The 19,321-nt window shown below is 31.3% G+C and overlaps 1 protein-coding gene across 2 annotated transcripts in view; it reads right to left on the bottom strand.

Annotated features, from left to right (window-relative positions):
• Positions 1–13,390, bottom strand: part of LOC118205227 (syntaxin-1A-like) — an 83,454-nt gene extending 70,064 nt beyond the window's left edge. The window contains exons 1-2 of one of the 2 annotated variants that reach the window (XR_015041449.1): positions 13,260–13,390; positions 12,842–12,941 (exon numbers count right to left, since the gene is read on the bottom strand). Coding sequence is in view for 1 of the 2 variants with exons in the window: in XM_085817884.1 (XP_085674010.1) it covers positions 12,842–12,941; positions 13,260–13,283 (124 nt within the window). In the remaining variant the exon portion in view is untranslated. The remainder of the gene's footprint in view (positions 1–12,841; positions 12,942–13,259) is intronic. The other variant, XM_085817884.1, reaches the window with a different exon arrangement.
• Positions 13,391–19,321: the final 5,931 nt, after the last annotated feature.

Below are 19,321 nucleotides of genomic sequence, written 5' to 3'. Positions count from 1 at the left end.
AAAGTAAGTAAAACGCAAATTCAAAATTCGAGCTTCAAGGTGCGTATGTTCGTCTGGAGGACTATTTTTATTCAAAATCTGGTGGCTCTAGATGAAACTGACATTAAAATCGTTTTTCACAATGCCGTACGGAGGCATACATACATCCATCCATGCGTACAGACAGACAGACAGATTTTTCAGTTATTTAACAATAGAGATTAAGATAATGGAACTAGTCTGATATGCGCCCTCAATTTCAAGTCGCCAAATTTCTCGCCAAACATTTTTGGCGAGAAACTTTATCCTGCCATATTACTATCTAAATTTTGTGTCTATATTTCGAACTTTAAGCCTAAAATGTCTCCAAAAACGCGGTTTTCGCACATGCAAAAACTATGTACACAGCGACATGTTTAAACTTTAAAAAAATCTACGAATTGCACAATTTAGGCAAGGAACGAATCTACGAACTACGCACACCTCGCTTTAATAAATTAACATAACAAAAATAAATTTCAATGTACACAGCATCCTCTTTAAACTTAAAAAAACACCTACGAATTGCACAATTTAGGCAAGGAATGAATCTACGATCTACGCACACCTCGCTTTAATAAAATAACATAATAACAATAAATTTCAAATAATACCATGTACACAGCGTTCTATTTCAAAAACAACAATAACGACAGAAATTCATACTAAAGAACCAATGAACATAACATTTTACAAAATAAGAACAAGGGTAAAATCCTAGTATACGGTGCAGCCTTGGCGCAATTTTGAAAATTATCGCCAACACCAAAAATGATCCAAAGAACGTCTATATATATACTATACACTATATACTATGTGTGTATATAACATAGTATATACACTATATATATAGTATATACTATGTATAACTATATATTCTTTGAATGACCTGTTTACTACTCATCGTATATGTCGCGTATAACTGCTCATCATAAAGTAGCCAAATCCCGTGTGCACCGGATACTAGGATTAAACCAGAACAAGAATAAAATAAAATGCACTTACCATGAATTAATGCTTTTTCGAGCAGCAGAAATACCAATTTCATACTGCCTTTAACATGCCGCCACGTAATCACTATCGTATTTACATGACAGCCAGACACACTCCAGAAAATTCATACTATGGTTCACAAATAAATAAAATCACAAATCCCTACTTCTATCATGCAGAGCCATTAAAAATAATCTGCCAGACCCTCTTTCCACACCTCCAAATACCCATTACCCCTCAACAGGATGGCCACAATGATATTTCCTTTTGCCGAACTTCAATTCAACAACTTCTACCATTTTATCTTTCCCTCCCATCTTCTCAGACACAGACGCGAATCAACGAGCTCCAGCGAAAGATTGTTCAACCTCAACAGGGTTGCCATAGAACACGCAATCGCGCCAAAAAACAGCGCAGAACACATATCGCCACATTTGGTGAAATTAGGCCGTATATCAGAGTTGTACCAAGATGGAATTTATAAAAATAGCGTTTTGCCAAATAATCGAAAAATAATTTAATGAATAAAAAATTTCCTTTTGCTTTACATACAGTTCCAATAGGAAGGGCGTCTATTTACTTCTATCTGATTTTTTCTCCTGGTAGTTTTCGCATCTATTACAATTCGAAAGTGAAAATGATGATTCAGCCAAATACCGGAAAAGAATAAAATGAAAAACATTACTTATCTTTTAATAAATCATAATTCTTCATTTTTCGGAAAGAAATTTTGACACTTTAATTTTGAGACTCTACGAAGGCATTTATTTGACTACCTTTAAATTTTGACACTTTTCTGAAAAGAAATAATTCCAGAATGTAATCAACTTCAACAGGCAGAAAACATCTCTTAACAAAACTTTAAAGAACAACACAGGTTTCCTAGTTTAAAATATATCTAAAGTTTATTATTGGAAAAGTTTAATAATAAATCATTTTGTTAACCTGAAGAAAATACACATAAAATGGCTTGTTTTTGACAATGCAAAATCTACCTAAAATTCACGGATAAATAAAAGTATTTTATGCTTATGCACTTATAGAGACATTAAGTTATCTTGAAAGCAGAAATCATGAAAATTGAGCAATGCGCTCGCCGGCACTCGAACCACAGACCTCTCGAAATACGCGCCGAGTGTGCTGACCACTACACCACGAAGACATGATAAGAAGGCGGGAGAAATACCTATATGCTCAGTGATGTTAAATTTCACTAATCGTTGCTTATTGCTTTGATACTTAAGTCACCAAGGGGTGTTCATGAACTTTGTTTGCTCTTGAACTTTATTCATTTTATGACAGTAAGGGAAATTGCTTTAATCATCATGGATGATTACTCCGTTCTCTAAAGATTTTATACTGCTCTGCTTAAAAGTTGGGAGGAAAAAAAAACTGAAACTGAAATTATTCGTGTAGTTTTGGTTTATATATTACGGAAAAGCCTCGAAGGCTATCTGCCTAAGGAATCCATCCTAAGGGGAAGGATGACTTCGTGGAGGATTTTCTAAGGGAAACTGGCTTTTATACACGGTTTATTCGTGTAAGAGATGATTTTGAAAATTTACTGCATTAGAGTTATATTATATTACTGTATACTATATTATAGTTATAACTATGGGAACTACTCTGATATGCGCCTTCAAGTCATACATCCATCCATAAGTACAGACAGACAGACAGATTTTTCATTTATTTAACAATAGAGATTAAGATAATGGAACTACTCTGATATGCGCCTTCAAGTCGCCAAATTTCTCACCAAAAATTTTTGGCGAGAAACTCTACGTTGCTATATTACTATCTAAATTTTTTGTCTACATTTCGAACTGTAAGCCTAAAATGTCTCCCAAAACGCGGTTTTCGCATATGCAAAAAGCACGTTTTGAATACGCAATTTAAGCTAAAAATCCGAAACAAAAAATTTAGATAGCAAAAACGTAAAGTTTCTAACCAAAAATATTTGACAAGAATCCATGTACACAGCGAAATATTTTAACTTAAAAAAAATCTACGAATTGCACAATCTAGACACTACGCACTACTCAACAAAATAAACTAAAATAAACTTCAAACAATTAAAAAAAAAAAAAAAAAAAACGACAACGACAGAAATTCGTACTAAAAAAAAACAATGAACATAACATTCTACAAAATAAGAACACGAATAAAATAAAATGCACTTACCATGAATTAATGCTCATTCGAACAGCAGAAATACCAATTGCATGCCACCACGTAATCATTATCGTATTTATATATGACAGCCAGACACACTACCCGGAAAATTCATACTATGGTTCACAAATAAATAAAATCACAAATCCCTACTTCTATCATGCACAGCCACTAAAAATAATCTCCCAGATCCTCTTTCCACAGCTCCAAATACCCACTGCCCCTCAACAGGATGGCCACGATGATATTTCCTTTTGCCGAACTTCAATTCAACAACTTCCGACGCGAACCAACGAGCTCCAGAGAAAGATTTTTGAACGTCAACAGGGTTGCCATACAACACGCAATCGGGCCAAAAACCAGCTAAGACCACATATCGCCACATTTGGTGAAATTAGGGAGTATATCAGAGTTGTACCTAACTATGTTATTCTATGATATCAAGAAGTTCATTGCTTATTTTTATTACGCAATACATTTTTCATGGAGTGCATAAGTTAAGCAAATTTCAGAAAACTTTTTTCCTATAGCATAAAATTATGCTGTTGTTGTTATGACTAATCTCGCTTGTCTAATACCACGAAATTAACCGTCGCAAGATTGCACCTGTCGTTGGCAGGAGCCTTGAGCAGCATACAGGTGACAGTACGACGAAAGGTCCAGAATATAATCAACTTCAACTCGAAAGGTCTTTCGGCTCGACAAGATTTAGAGTGTCCCCATGCCACGTAGACACTATACACTTAGAAACATCCGTACCTTCTTCGGGATTCGAAACCGGCCCTTCGATATGGCAGTCAGAGTCACTAACCATTGTCCCGGTTGGGGTGCAGTATAAAGTTAGCTTTTACAACTTGATCGGTGTCCGCCGATAACATCGCGGCAAAAACATCGCGGACGAAAACTTCTCGGAGAAAACAACGCAAGGCGAAAACGTCCTGCTACAAAACATCGTGGGAGAAAACATCGCAAAGAGAAAACATCGCAGCTCTAAAACATCGTGGTACAAAACATCGTCGTCGAAAATAAAGCGGTTCAAAAACTTCGCAGTTTGAAAACATCGCCGTCGAAAATATCGTGGTAAAAAATAAAGTATCTACAAATCATCGCATGACGATAACATCGCAGACATGCTTTTTTCAGGCTTTAATAACTGTAAATGGATATTTGATTTGTGAGCGCAAGTGATGTAAGGAAGGATAATTTTTACTTTCACATTTTTTTATTAACTAATAAATTTTTGCTGAGAAAATAAGAAGGAAACTTAAGCATAGAAAATTAATGCAACTTATAGCACTTAATAGAATTTTAAACCGACATAGTTAACTAACAAAGACCATTAATAAATCATTTTTTATAAAGTTTTTACAGGTAATTTTTCATAAAAAGTATAATCTATTAAGTTGCATTTAATTTTCTATGCTTAAGTTTCCTTCTTATTTTTTCAGCAAAAATTTATTAGTTAATAAAAAAATGTGAAAGTAAAAATTATCCTTCCTTACATCACTTGCGCTCACAAATCATTATGGGAATATCCATTTACAGTTATTAAAGCCTGAAAAAAGCATGTCTGCGATGTTATCGTCATGCGATGATTTGTAGATACTTTATTTTTTACTACGATATTTTCGACGGCGATGTTTTTAAACTGCGAAGTTTTTGAACCGCTTTATTTTCGACGACGATGTTTTGTACCACGATGTTTTAGAGCTGCGATGTTTTCTCTTTGCGATGTTTTCTCCCACGATGTTTTGTAGCACGACGTTTTCGCCTTGCGTTGTTTTCTCCGCGACGTTTTCGTCCGCGATGTTTTTGCCGCGATGTTTTCGGCTGTAACCACTTGATCAAACTGAATTCAGAGGATACGGAGCGTATAACAGAAATATATTGGTTTAAAATAATAATTGTTTAGTTAAAATAATGCTTTGATGAAAATTACAGTGAAATTAATTGCTGTCGAAAACTTTATTATAGTAGTAGCATTAGCAGACAATTCTTTTTTTACATAAAATTTAGTTTTAATGCAAGAAATGAAACGTACAGTAATAAAATTCTGAATTTTGTATTGCAAGTATAAAAAGTATAGGTACAATTTTATAAATAGCAAAGAACCGTGCTAATGACAGACTCCGTAATACCATTTTTAAATGAATTAAAAGCTTCAAGATTGTTAGTCGCTTAGAAAATAGAACGCTGTTAGGATTTTCGCTCAAAATTTTTTGCTTCCGGGATTATTAATGCAATGGCAAGAAATTGCGCAATGTGATCTATACGTTGAAATTTCTATTAAAATTTATAAAAAAAGTGTGTACAATGAAATTTGATATGAGAAAAAATATGATTGTTATTTTTCAATCATGCTTCCTGCCGTTATAACGTTTGGAACAGCTATCGTGTAAGGAAAATGCGATCACAATAACTCTCAATATGCAGTACAATCTTTCACAGCGACCACCTCTCATAGCGTAGACGGCAGGCATTCTTTGAAACTAACAAATATTCTTTAAACCAATGTAGTCTTTTTTTATTTTTTTATTTTTTTTTTTTTTTTATTTTTTTAGTAAGAGAGGTGAAAATTGTGCAATGTCCTCCTCGGGAGCCCTGGACCTCTCGAATGCGCGTCGGCTATGCTTTCAATTTCACCACGAAGGCATACGGAAAGGAAGATATATATATATATATATATTATTACGATAAGGTTGTAAGAACAAAACTAAAAAGACCAATTTAGGTCAAAATTTTGTGCATTGTGCTGCTAAATGAAGGAAATTAGAAGATAAATTTTAGTAAGCTCGCCAAAAAGTTACCAAGAGCTGTGGCTCCAAGAAAACTCCAACATAAGCATATTCAGTTGCTATGAAAAGTGTGAAAATGGAAAAAAATATTTGTACATTTACAAGTTAAATTAATAAAAAAGCTATATGCTAAACATTTTAGGAAATTTTAACACAGTAAAAAAAACAAATCAATTGAATGAGGCAAAATAATAGGCCATATGCTAAATAAAAAGTAAATTATAAAACACAGTAAAATATACTAATCGATTGAACAAGGTAAAATGCAAAAAATATTAAAATTAAGAAGCGGAAAAGGGTTAATTAGCCCAATTCGAAGTTCATTTTGGCTTTTCAAGGGAAATTTTTAAAATGAATCTCGAACCAAGCTAACCCCATTACGCGTTTCGCCGAAACAGACAATTGAAACTTGGCGCTACAAGTTTTTTACTGAATTAAATAAACTGTCTAAAAAACTTGTCTCAATTCTCTGTTCTAATTTCCCGACGCGTCCGCATATATTGACACATTATATATATATACTCCCCCATTTAAAGGGCGACTGGGGATTAGAAAACCCAATCGCCAAATTCCGGTGGTGACGAATTATCATCCACAATCTTTTAGTTCGGGTGCCATTTTAAGAGTCATTACGCTTTCTGATGCTGGAGACGGGAAAATTGTGCAATGCCCTCGCTGAGATTCGAACTTTGTACCTCCTGAATACGCGCCCGAGTGTGCTTCTAATTACATCATGAAGGCATGCGGAAAGAAGGGAGAAAATGCCTTATACCATAATTAACTTTCGATATTAGCATCACTTTTGTAAGGCGACCGAATGGATGGTGGTAGATCGAAATCGTTCCAACCAAAGGTTTCCGGCGGAATCGGCTGGTAGTTCGGTCCGAGGTTCGAATCCCGCGAACGGGCTGGCTGCATGGGTGTTTTCGTGGTTTTCCCCATGTGTAACGTGTATACGAGTCAGTTTCCCTTAGAAAGTCCTCCACGAAGACATCCCTTCCCTTAGGCAGATAGCCCTAGTGAGCTTTGCCATAATAAAATACACACACCCGGCGGAATCGGTATTGAGCTCATCGATGTTGATGAAATTTTAGAGGGGGGGCTCAATGATAACCAAGACATCGACAGCCGACTATGCACCGACAACTGATCAGCATAATCAAGGGAAATGTTGATAATAAAAAAATTATTAATGAAAATTATAATTAATTTTTAGTCCAAAGGGAGTACTTGCTCTGAAAGGCAATTAATTTTGTTTTGGCACTTTGCCTAGTCCAGTATGAAACCGCTTTTCACTTTTCAAATTGGTACCAAAATTTTCAAATTGGCTCTCCATTATATTAAAAGAAATTAAATAATTAAGAACCTGCATGAAGATATTTATGTTTCTCTCATTGTGAAAAAACAACGATACCTAGAGCCATCCAATTTTGAATAAGTATTCCTCCACTCGAATATGGGCATCTAAAAGCCCAAATTTAGAATTTGGAGTTTTTTAACTATATATTTCATATTTTGTAATACTTTAACGAATTTTTGATTAACAAACTCAATGATTTCAAAGCAAGCAATGGCATATTGCACGGGAAAAAAACATTTTTATCTCCAGTGCGCGAGAGTGTGTATCGAAAATTCTAAAAATATGATCTTTTTAAATATTTTGCGATATTGCTGTTGAAATCAATTTTATGGTTTAAGTTCAAACATTTAATAAATAAAGCTAACACACGAACACTTAAAAAATGCCCCTTTGGGCGTAATATAAAATCTGAAAGCCTTCAGTTTTATAAATAAAACTTTTTCATGTAGTAAGGAAGAAATCGTACAAAATAAGTATAAAGTGGAAATGTACTAAATTTGTTCAGTATATTTTAAAAATAATATTTTGTATGCAGTAACTCCAATATAAAAAATCTGATGTGTACACCACATGACTTCCTTGTACGGAATATTAAATTATACGCATTTTTTCTTACATTTCATTTAAATTGATTGGATTGAATTAAATCTACTTCGTCGACAGCGCATAAACCACAATTGAGTAAATGCACTCTTTAAAATTCACTATATTTGTTTACTATAACGACACTCTGAATGCACAAAATTTATATCATTTGAAGAATTATCGTTGCGACATGTTCTATTCAAATACTATAATAAAGCTAAAACGATGTATGAAAGAAATTAAGCAAACAAAACAGAAAAGAAACAGGTTTTCACGGACGATTTAGTATTTCTCATTCAATTAATTCAGCTCTCACTTCGCGACAAGGCAAAAATACATAAAAACTCAAAATATCTGCATTAAAAATTACGAAGTAAATCTTAAACACTTATTTCCTCGAAAAAATTCCAGAAAGGATTAAGCATGATTTAATTCGCAATAATAAATGAAGGCGTTATTTTAGTGTTGCGAAGCTTAGTTTCTCTAGATTGGCAACAAATCTACAATTCTGCTGTTTCAAATGTAAACAAATATGTCCGCCATGTTATTTAAAACTTAACCGCACTTAAACAGCTTTTAAATTGTTGATAATTGTACAAATATTGCTTCAAAAATTACGAAAGGCATAAAAACCTTAACCGGAAGATTAAAAACAACATAATTCAATCATTTTTAAAGCAAAAAATGTGCAATTTACAAACATATAAGAGTAAAGATACTGAGATCACTGAGCCGGGTAACAGAGTGGATATATATATAAAGATATTTATATACGTTTGGTGCGGCCGATTGCAACCAAAATACGAGGTGCACATCTACATGTTATAGCAGTCCTATATACAAAATTTCAACGTTCTGAGGCTACTCGTTTTTGAGTTATGCGAGATACGTAGGTACGTACATACGTTCATACAGACACCACGAAAAATTCTCTTCAGAATTAATTTTAAGGCAGTTTTATAATTTTTTTTGGAGGAAAGGTGTCTTTTATTCTGTCCTTACGCACAGATATCACGCAAAAACATCGTTAAATTGCATTCGATAGCGGTCAAAATGGATATTTTCGTTGAAATATGTTGCCTGAAACTTTTCGCGATTACAATACTTCCTTTTTACTTCGTACAAGGAAGTAAAAAGGAAAACCGCAAAGCGTAAGAAAACGCACACACACACAAATTTACGATGAATGGAAAACGAGAAACAGGTTGAATGTTTTTGAGCGAGGTGATTTAAAAACTAAGTTAAAAAATTAAATTAAAAAAATTTGAAAGGTTTCAGATTTTAAATTACGTCCAAAGGGGCGTTTTTTTAACGTTTTGTGTGTTACCTTTATGTATTAAATAGCATTTTCTTTGCACTTAAACCATAAAACTGAGTTCAATAGTAATGTCGTAAAATAAATTTAAAATGAGCATATCTTTAGGATTTCCGATACACACTGGAGATAAAAAGAGATAAAAGAGACTCCGCGCTGGAGATAAAAAGGTGTTTTTTTCCCGCGCAGATTGTTGCCATTGCTTGCTTTGAAATCCTTGAGTTTGTTAATCAAAAATTCGTTAAATTTTTACAAAATATGAAATCGATCATAAAACAAATTCCAAATTTCAAATTTGATCTTCCACATGCTCATATTCGTAGGAGGATTACGTCATTCAAAATTCGATGGCTCTATGTACCGTTGTTTTATCACAGTGCGAGAAATATACATACATTTATGCAGATTTTTCATTATTTAATTTCTCCAAATATAATGCAGGACTCTAACATTTGGTGGCAAGAGTTTGAAAAGTGAAAAGGAAATTTATAACGATTCAACGCAAAATCGCAAAACAAAAACAAAAGTCCTTCAGGGACAAAGTGCCTTTGGACTAGCAATTTTATGCCAAATATTAATAAAAAATTGCATCAATGCGCCAAGCGCAGTCATCACAAGAATTCAAATTATTAACTGTGCAGTTAGAATCTGTGATTCTGTTTCAAAAAACTGGTTTATATTTGTCAATTTAAAAATAGCAATAATACAAAAAATAATTTAATATCGATCTAATATACCATTCTCCAAAACTTTTTCTCATTTTTAATTTATTCTAATTGTTGTTTTTAAGTTATTTATGTGCAACCATTTGCATTGTTATTATGCTGTATACTGTATATTATAGACAAAGCTGTAAGGGAGTCGTTGAAGAAAAGTATTTCTTTGATAAGGGTCGATGTAAGAAAAGGGCAGAGAACTTCTGATCTAAAGTGACAAATGTTTCTTAATCATAATTTAATTTCGATATTCAACATTTCGTTCCTGAGACGACCCCATAGACGGAAAACCAAAATCGTCTAGATCAAGGGTTCTCAAACATTTTTACCCCATGCCCTCCTTTCACAACTGCTAGAAGATTATTACCTCCTTTCCGAAACCCAAAAATTAAATAGACTCATTTATCTAGATTTAGATGTTTTTTTAACGTGTTTTATGAATTAAACAACAAAACGTTGATAAATGTTGATAAATATTAGTATAGTGTTATTAAATTAAAATATATTTAGCAAAAATGAATTTTTATACTATCCTGGAATTAATTTATCAAAAACTGAGATTATATTACCTTTAATGTATCAAAATTTAATGATTATACTGTGCCGGATAGTATAATTAATTTAATTCATGTATATATATATATATATATATATATAATGTTGTATGATCTTAAATCCATTTAGTGCGAATACAAGTTATTATTATATATATATATATATATATCGATAATAAATCAAATACAACGAATTAAAAATATCTGCACAGATACGATAGATCTACAACGCGAAATTTTGCTCCTTATTAAAATTCTCAAAAATAATCTAATACCTAATCGATTTATTAACCATTGTCTTAAAAGAGCAAGCGTTAAATACTCACTCTAAATCATTTAACTGATAGGAATATGATAATTTGTTCCTAAACCTGAGAAGGCGGTATAAGTTGGATGACTATCAGTTGAAGAATTTGTACATAGCGTAATTACAAAGCTGTATATAATGTAAAAAGCTAATTGTCTTCAGACTTATGCTGTTACTAAAAAAATGGGCCTACTTCATAATCTTTAGTCTGTCAAATAGCTCTTTGACAGTGAAAATTCCTTTTTTCCTTTTCTTAATTTCTTCCTGGTTATGACACAACAATTAGCCAAAAATTAATTAATTTCCATTCACTAGTATTTTTAAAAATTTTAACAGACGGTTTCACTCAAATAAGAACTCCACAACATACGTCTCTCAAGCATTCCTAGTCACTCCCTCTCCCATAAATTACTTCACACAAGTCTTACCGACTGATATAATGCAAAGCCCCCGCTGCCGATAAAGAATTTCGGAAACGCAACCCTTCTGAGTAAGACACGAAGAGAACACTTTGCCCATTTCCCACTAGAAAGAACGTAAGTTAATTAATGCTTTTTCTGGCCTTTTATATCTTCATGTATTTTCTTATTATATGTATTTTAAATTTCAATTTTTATTTTTTGATTTGTTTTTGCAAAGATTGCATTATATTTCGTAATTTTCTAATGTTTATTTCAATTACTTTGAGTTCTATTTCATAATGCCAATTTCCAATGTTTAATTTTTACAAATACTTTTGAATTAAAATGCATAAACACGATGGTGTCGGGGGACAATTACTCAAGTAATTTATCAATTTTACTGCAAAAATTGCTTTTCACTCAAAATTGAATTAGCGAAAATGCTTAATCAGAATGAATTCTTAAATGCTCTGCATTGGTTCTTGATCCATTCAATTCACGGAAATATTTGGTCTAACTTAAATTGCCAGTTTGGCATCGCCTTATTACCTGAGTAAAGGACGAAACACCTTCGTATTTATTTCTTAATTATTGTTCATTGAACGGGAGTTGGTTTGTTCCCATTGAAAAGTCAACTAATTTCCGATCAATGGCAATGATTACTTGCTTTTAATTTAATTTCTTTTTTACAATTGAAATTTTGTTATTCATGATTTAATTCAAGTCCCCGTTAAATATTTTTAACATTTAAATTCAAGTTACTTTAAAACAATTTTCGGAATTAAACTTACTAACTATGAATTCACTCTGTTTAGATAATTCTACTAAAATTAATATTAGGAGATAATATAATCAATATTTCTTTAGTAAATAAATTATTATTAACTTACTTTGCAGCAATTGCGCAAGTAGTAGAATAACTCGATTTCGCGCTAAGTGAATTTAAGATCATATATATATATAAATATAAAATGTTGTATGATCTTAAATTCATTTAGTGCGAAAACAATATATTATTGAAGCACATGATATATATATATCATGTGCTTCAATAATAAATGGGGAAAATGTTATAACATTCCAGTTTATTGTAATGAATTTTCACCGAAACTTTATATTCGGAATTATTACTTCAATCGGAAGCATAAATATATTCAGATGGAAACAAATATGCAATAATTTTATGTAACTGTTTTAACTCGTACAAATTTCATTTAAGAATAAATGCTAAATTTGAAGAAATACGGGAGCAATATTTGTTAAAAACTCTTCACCTATTTTTATGTAATTCATGTTTTTAAAGAAATACTACTGAGCAACATTAAATTAATTTTTTCTACATGCCTATCACTAAATTTTTTTATTAATCTTTCCTTTCTAAATTTCAGCAAAAATGAATGCTTTTTATTCACATTTATAATTTCTTTCTATACGCTCCATAAGTTTCTATACCAGATTTGAATAAAATGTTTTTGATAATTACAATTGTATTATTTTTACTCACAACACATTACCTAACAATCTTACAATGAAATGTAGATTTAATCATATCAAGGCCGAAAACATTTTCGTAGGCGATTAATGTTGTTACTAAATTAGAGTTAGAACAGTTAAACACTGACCTTCATCATGGAAAGGGGAACATAATATCTTGTTGTGCTTCTTTCGCATCTGTTCGACAGAGGCTTCTATTTCATCAATATTCCGTTCAATTTCTGAAAACTGAAAAACATGAATAAATATCCAGGAAGTACAGGAAATATCGTCCAAACATCATGAGCAACTGCAGCTGGCTCCAGCTGTATAACAACGAACACAAAATTCGTGAAAAGAGTTGAATTCTCGACATATTCATGCTGATGATAAGTTGGAATGGGTGTGGGGCTCATTACAAAGAATTTTAATTATCTGTATTAGGACAGAAGCACTTCTCACAGAACTGTTCGAAGACAAAGCCAGACACAGTCGCAGTGATACCTCTGACAGCAATCACATTTAGAAATGTCAAATTCAAATAAAAAATAATTTTAAAAAGCGTACCAGCGCGAGGCTTTGGATGTCCATCTCATTGAATAAAGCTCAAGTAACTGAAAACGATTCGTCGAAAGGGAGGTCATGAGAATGGTATGACTAACGAAGTAAATTAGACGTTATGAGCAATGGAACCAAAAGCGCAATTTTCGCTTATGTAGATAATTTTCGGCAGAGAGATTATTGTTATGTATATATCAATGTATTATTATGAAGAGAATATGTTGAAATGAACTTATGAGATATTTATTTTGATGTTAGCTAAATAAATGAATGCAAAATTGTATTTTATTCGAGACTTCAAACGTGAATAAAAGTTTTTCGTCTTGTGCTGCCATCTGTCAGTTAAATTGGGCATTTTTCTTTCTGTAATAAAGTTGCTGGACTTTGGAACAAGTTTTATGCAGTTTGCAAAACTGAAACAATTGCATTTTATTGTCTTGATACGAGAGGTCAAATAATAATTTATTCGCTTTAAAAATACTGCATGCAGAATATTTTTCTTTTTTGCAATCTAATGCAAAAAATTTGTTCATAGATTTAATTTCAATAAAATGATTTTGATAATTACAATTGTATTATTTTTACTCATAGCACACTACTTAACAATTTTAAATTAAATATAGTAAGTATATTAAATTAAATTACAATTAAATTTGAGATCTATCTTCATACTGCTAATAATGTAAAGATTGTTTTTTTAATTGGTGTGGGGTGGGCGCTAAAATGAGATGGACGAAAAAGAAAATGATTCTGTTATGAGGTCTTTTTTTTTTTTTTTTTTTTAAGATGAAAGTCTTTTTAAATCACCAGTTAAAAATTTATACGTGTAGTTAAAACTTCAAAATTTGAAAAATTTAAAAATAATAAAATCTGAAATTCAGATTTTACATTACGCCCAAAGGGACTTTTTTTTTTTTTTTTAACCTTTGTGTTATCTTTACTTATTAAAAGTTCTTTGCACTTAAACCATAAAATTCAATTCAACAGCAATATCGCAAAATAATTTTAAAATGAGCTTTTCTTTAGAATTTCCGATACAGAGTCTCGCGCGCTGTAAATAATTTTTTTCCCCCTTACAGTTTTGTTATTGCTCGCTTTGAAACCGTTGTGTTTGTTAATCACAAATTCGTTGGAATGTTACAAAACGATGTTACTATCACAGTGTTTGTAAATTTTTATATTTCGTTAGTATTGTAAAGATAAAGCTTTCAATAGCACTATTTCATGCCAAAGTTAAAAAATTCTCTCTCCTTTTTAGCCCTAAAGAGGTTATTAGTCTAGAAATGGGATTTTAACTCAATTGATTATTAATGCATCGTTTCACTTTTGATTAGAGTCTGTTGCCATTCGGAAAAATGTAAAATATTTATCTTTCGAATTGAATCTACCCGTTGTGGATTAACAAACTAAGCTATTTGAAAGCAAATAAGTGCAGTTCTTAAGAGTATTCGTTTCTTACGAATCGGATTGATTGATAATAAAAATGCATTTAATTCGTAATCTGTCTAATTGAAAGCATTCAATTTTTTCCCTAAAATTATGTTACATACTTCTTTATTATTTATTTCCCATTTTGTTTTGCTTTTGAAATTTGCTTTTAATTTAATGCCTTTGATAAATAGGATTAAAAAAAGTTTAAGAATTCTTTTTAGCTTTTGTATGACTTATATTTTGTATGACTTACTTATATCATAAAGTATATCAAAAGGTTTATCTTTTCAATACTAATGAAATATTGCAAAATGTAATTGCAATATTACAAATCTAATAATCGAATTTTTTCACTTAATAATATGGAAATCCTTCAAGTTTTTTCAAAAGTACTTTGTTTCTTTTGTATTATCTAAACCATTCGGAAATAATTTTTTATTAAATTTCCACTATTACTGCAAAATCAATGCTTAGCTCATCCATTGTAATTTTGCGTTTATAACACTTGTTATGTTACGTAAGGCGTTACGTTCGAACAATGGCTAGCTCAGAAGGGATTCGTAAGTCATCTACCCGATGAATTAACAGCTATCTTGTCATAAATGGAGTACTTCATTTAAACTTAAGCAAAAAGCTTTATTTACACATAAAGACAAGTTAAAAGAATATAAAATATTTATCTAGCTACAATATCTATCTAGCCATATCATGCAAACATCGTGCTTAACTAACTAAACCGGAACTGTTCGTTTTCCACTGGCGTCCCATGACGTCAGTCTCTATCTGGCTTTTGATTCGTTGGCTTAGTGATGCCATTCCCAACAACACTGATTGAGCTAAACATACTGATTAAACGAACATTAGACTAAATAATGTTATAATTATAAATATGTTATTTAATCAAACAGTTTCTAAGTTAATTGAAAAAAAGTTAAAAATTAAGTTATTGTTTCTAACTCTTTTCAGAATTAGATACTGAAGATACTTTCTGATTATCAGTTAGATATAAAATCGCTAAATCGGCGAATGGCGTTACGAAGAAATATCTTTGATAATTTCCCACAAGAATGGGATTAAATCATGGGATATGGGACATTCCACTCCATAATATACTGAGAAATATTAATCATACAGAAGAATATTTGAAGGCTAATAGAAACTGCTGAGAAGTCCTTTTAATTCCTCTGAGAACTGACCACTCCCGAATTACACGTAGTTACCTTTTAAAAATTTAGAATCAGCTTGTTTATTGTGCATGTAATTCTGTTCTTTTGAATATGTCACATTTTATTAGAATGCCCTTATTTTAATGTAAGAAGTAATTCAATAACTCTGAGGTAACTCTTGAATGGCCTATTGGACAAAAATTTAATAGATTCTTGTATTTAAAGATATTGGTTTTTATCATTCTATCTGAAATAGTTTTAATGTAGTTTTATGTATTTTTAGTGCTTATCATGAGTGAGTTTTTGCCTGTTTAAATATTGGAATACATCTTGAATATTCATATGGCAACATTCGAGATTATGCGCCACAAATTTATCAACTAAGCAATCAGCCTTGTGCTGCTATCTATCAAGCAAATGAGGAACTAGAAAGTTCAAATACTTTAATAAGATTACAGTCCGTTTGTCTGAATGATCTAAATAATTTGATTGCCTTTTCATAAACAGATTGTATAAAACATTTTCGGCGCCTATATATATTTGATGAAAACATAATATTCTGCTGAAATATTTTCAGCCTTCAGTGTAGAATTTTTTTTAGTGCTAATTTTTTTTCATAAATTTTTGTTTAGCGATCAAACTAATCATCGCAAAGTTTTAACCTTTATGGCAAAACATACATCAAGAAATAATTTTCCAAGTAAATGTTTTTTTTTGAATGCTTAATGTAGTTTGCTGAAATCTGGCAATTCTTTGCCAATCATAATGTTTTAGATCATACATTATATAAATAAAAACATGAGGCGAACGAAATTTATTAGGACATTAAAAAAATTGTAAGGAACAATAAAACTGATAGTTTAGAAATCGTATGTAGAAGAAGAAATTTAAATTAGTTTTGATTTGAAACTGTCATTCTTAGCAGTCTAATGATTTTATATTCCCTTGCATATGATCGAGAAAATTATCATAACTAAAAAAGTTATTTTTTCGTTTTTAATGCGTTCGATTTAAACAAAATATTTTTTAGTTTTCACGCTATTGATTTATGTAACCTTTAAATATTTTATTAATTAGCTAAGTTTACTTTTACCATAACGCAAGCTGAAGAAATTTTTTGTTTTTTCATTGGTTGTACCTTACTTCAATAAAGATTATTGAAATTGATTTCATTATTAGATTCTCTAAAGGTAAAATATGAGCCTACCTTTAGTGTAAAAATAAATATCATAATAAGCGATAAAATTATTAGTATTATTATGTTAAATTATTATTGTTATGTTTTGACAGTTCTTTTTCGGTATTTAGCAACACAAGTTTCTTTCACTGAAAGCAAAGCTTATTCTCAGAAACGAAAAATCTATATACTTTTCGTTTTTGTACATTAGAATAATTTAAAGTAATTTGTATATTGAAATAAAATACAAAATACTGATAAAAAGTGATTGAATATATAATGTTTAGACAAAAATTCCGGGTAGTGCCGCGTTTGCCATGAAAGGAAAACAAGTGCTCTCCAGAAAACTTGAGTTCTACTGCAATTAGTTTTGCTAGTTTCACTCTGGTTTTCTATTCTTTTTCCTTTAATAACACTTTGCGTAAGTTAACAAACATTGAATCTTTAAATAATGCTAGCTATACACAATTTGTTTCTTCATTTTTTCTAATTTAACATCAAATGTCTTGTGCTGCCATCTTTCGGATACGTATGGAAATTTTCTTCTAATAAATTAATTTTCTTCTAATAAATTCATTTTCATCGTTTTGGTCTATCTCTTTAAACACGTTCTTTTGAATTTCTCTTCACAAGGCGCTTATTAAAATTTTCTATTTAATAAATGCTTTGTTCTATCAACTTAAAACATAATTGATAAATAATAAACTTATATGGTTCTTTTGTCATATTCTTTAAAATTAATTTAAACGACTTGTGCAGATATCTATTGCTCACATGTGAAAACTTTCGCTGAAGAAATTAATCCTAATTATTTACTTTCACACTCCATTGTAGTTTCACATTCCTTCTTTTCAAATCAATTTTCTTCTATTGCTCCTTTTCATAAATGTATTGTGCTGCCATCTAGTAAGGACTCAGTGAAATTTAAAATAACAAAATTCATAGGTTGCCTTCACAAGATATATTAGATGTATTATGCTGCCATCTGTTAAGAAGGCATTGAAATTTTTCTCTAAATAAATATGCCTTTGAAGTCTTTGTTTCTTCCGTATATTCTCTTTTACAAGCATTTGTGACAAGAAAGATACGAAAAATGACAATGAATTAAATACGAAATTTCTTTAAAAAGTTACTTCATTTTTTTAAAAATTTTCAAAATCGATAAATTAAACGTAAGCACATAATGCTTTTTATTAATGCTTTGAAAATGTATCGTGTGTATTTAAAAAAAATTGAATCGTTTTGGTACATTGACTTTTATAATAAATGTTAGTACATGGAACCCTCTAGTAGCAAGCTTGTCCTCAAGTGACTAATACTTTTCAGAACATTTAAAAACATCGGTATTAAGCATTTCCTCTCTAAGACAGCCACCGCTACAGAAGACCAAAATTATCTGGAACAGTGAGTATTTATCTTAGAGAAGATTTCATGTATTTTTTATAAGTTCAAAATTCTAAATATATATTTTAAAGCTTTAAAAGCAGTGTTAGTTGCGATGTGTTTCATATAAAGATGATGCTGATGATTAAATTTTAACAACATGAATGCCTGGCTTTATAGAATAATAGAATACAGAATACAGAATTTTCATAGAGTCAAATTCCCCGTAATCTGCATCCACGTAACCGCCAATATCAAAATTACGGCACATTTTGAGGGCATAAATTTAAATTCAAAATTTAGACCTAGGAGATAAAAATTATGTAATGGGTTAAAAATATGTAATATGTTGACTTAAATGCGGAAAACATTTGTGTTATATTTCTGTCCCTCAACATAACGAGGTTGGATAAGTCCAACCAAAGAATTATCTAGAATATAAATATGAACTACCGATCCCTGTTATGCGTGGATGTGCGAACTTTGAAGGTTGTATTGACTTTCAGAAACAATTCACATTGAAAAACGCCACTCTCGTTTGAAAAGATGTATATAGAACATTACACTAAGTCGCTGTTCGTGTAAATTGTGCCCTATGATCATGTTCATAGATGACGAATGGAGTGGCCAAGACTCTCTTAACTTTAATTCCCCTTCCGGTGCTCTGTCAGACATCTTGGATTTACTTACATGTTCGGAGAAGATTAGAGCCAGTGAAGAAGAGGTGCCGGCGTGGATTGATGAAGACAATTCTTAATCATTTAAAGATGACTTCGAAATAATCGGACATATAACGGGAAAGGAAAAAGATGATGAGAGGTGAGGGAGAAGATGAAGACCACATGCACAGCAAGAGATTTAAAACTAAGGTAACAATCTTTTAAGAAGGCACACATTTGAAGTGACATGCC

Source organism: Stegodyphus dumicola, chromosome 6 (genome assembly GCF_044657685.1).
Source record: "Stegodyphus dumicola isolate Sdum_Otavi_A_Nest chromosome 6, ASM4465768v1".
NCBI lineage: Eukaryota > Metazoa > Arthropoda > Arachnida > Araneae > Eresidae > Stegodyphus > Stegodyphus dumicola.
Note: the sequence above shows the minus strand (reverse complement) of the source record. Positions and strands in the feature narration are given on the sequence as shown.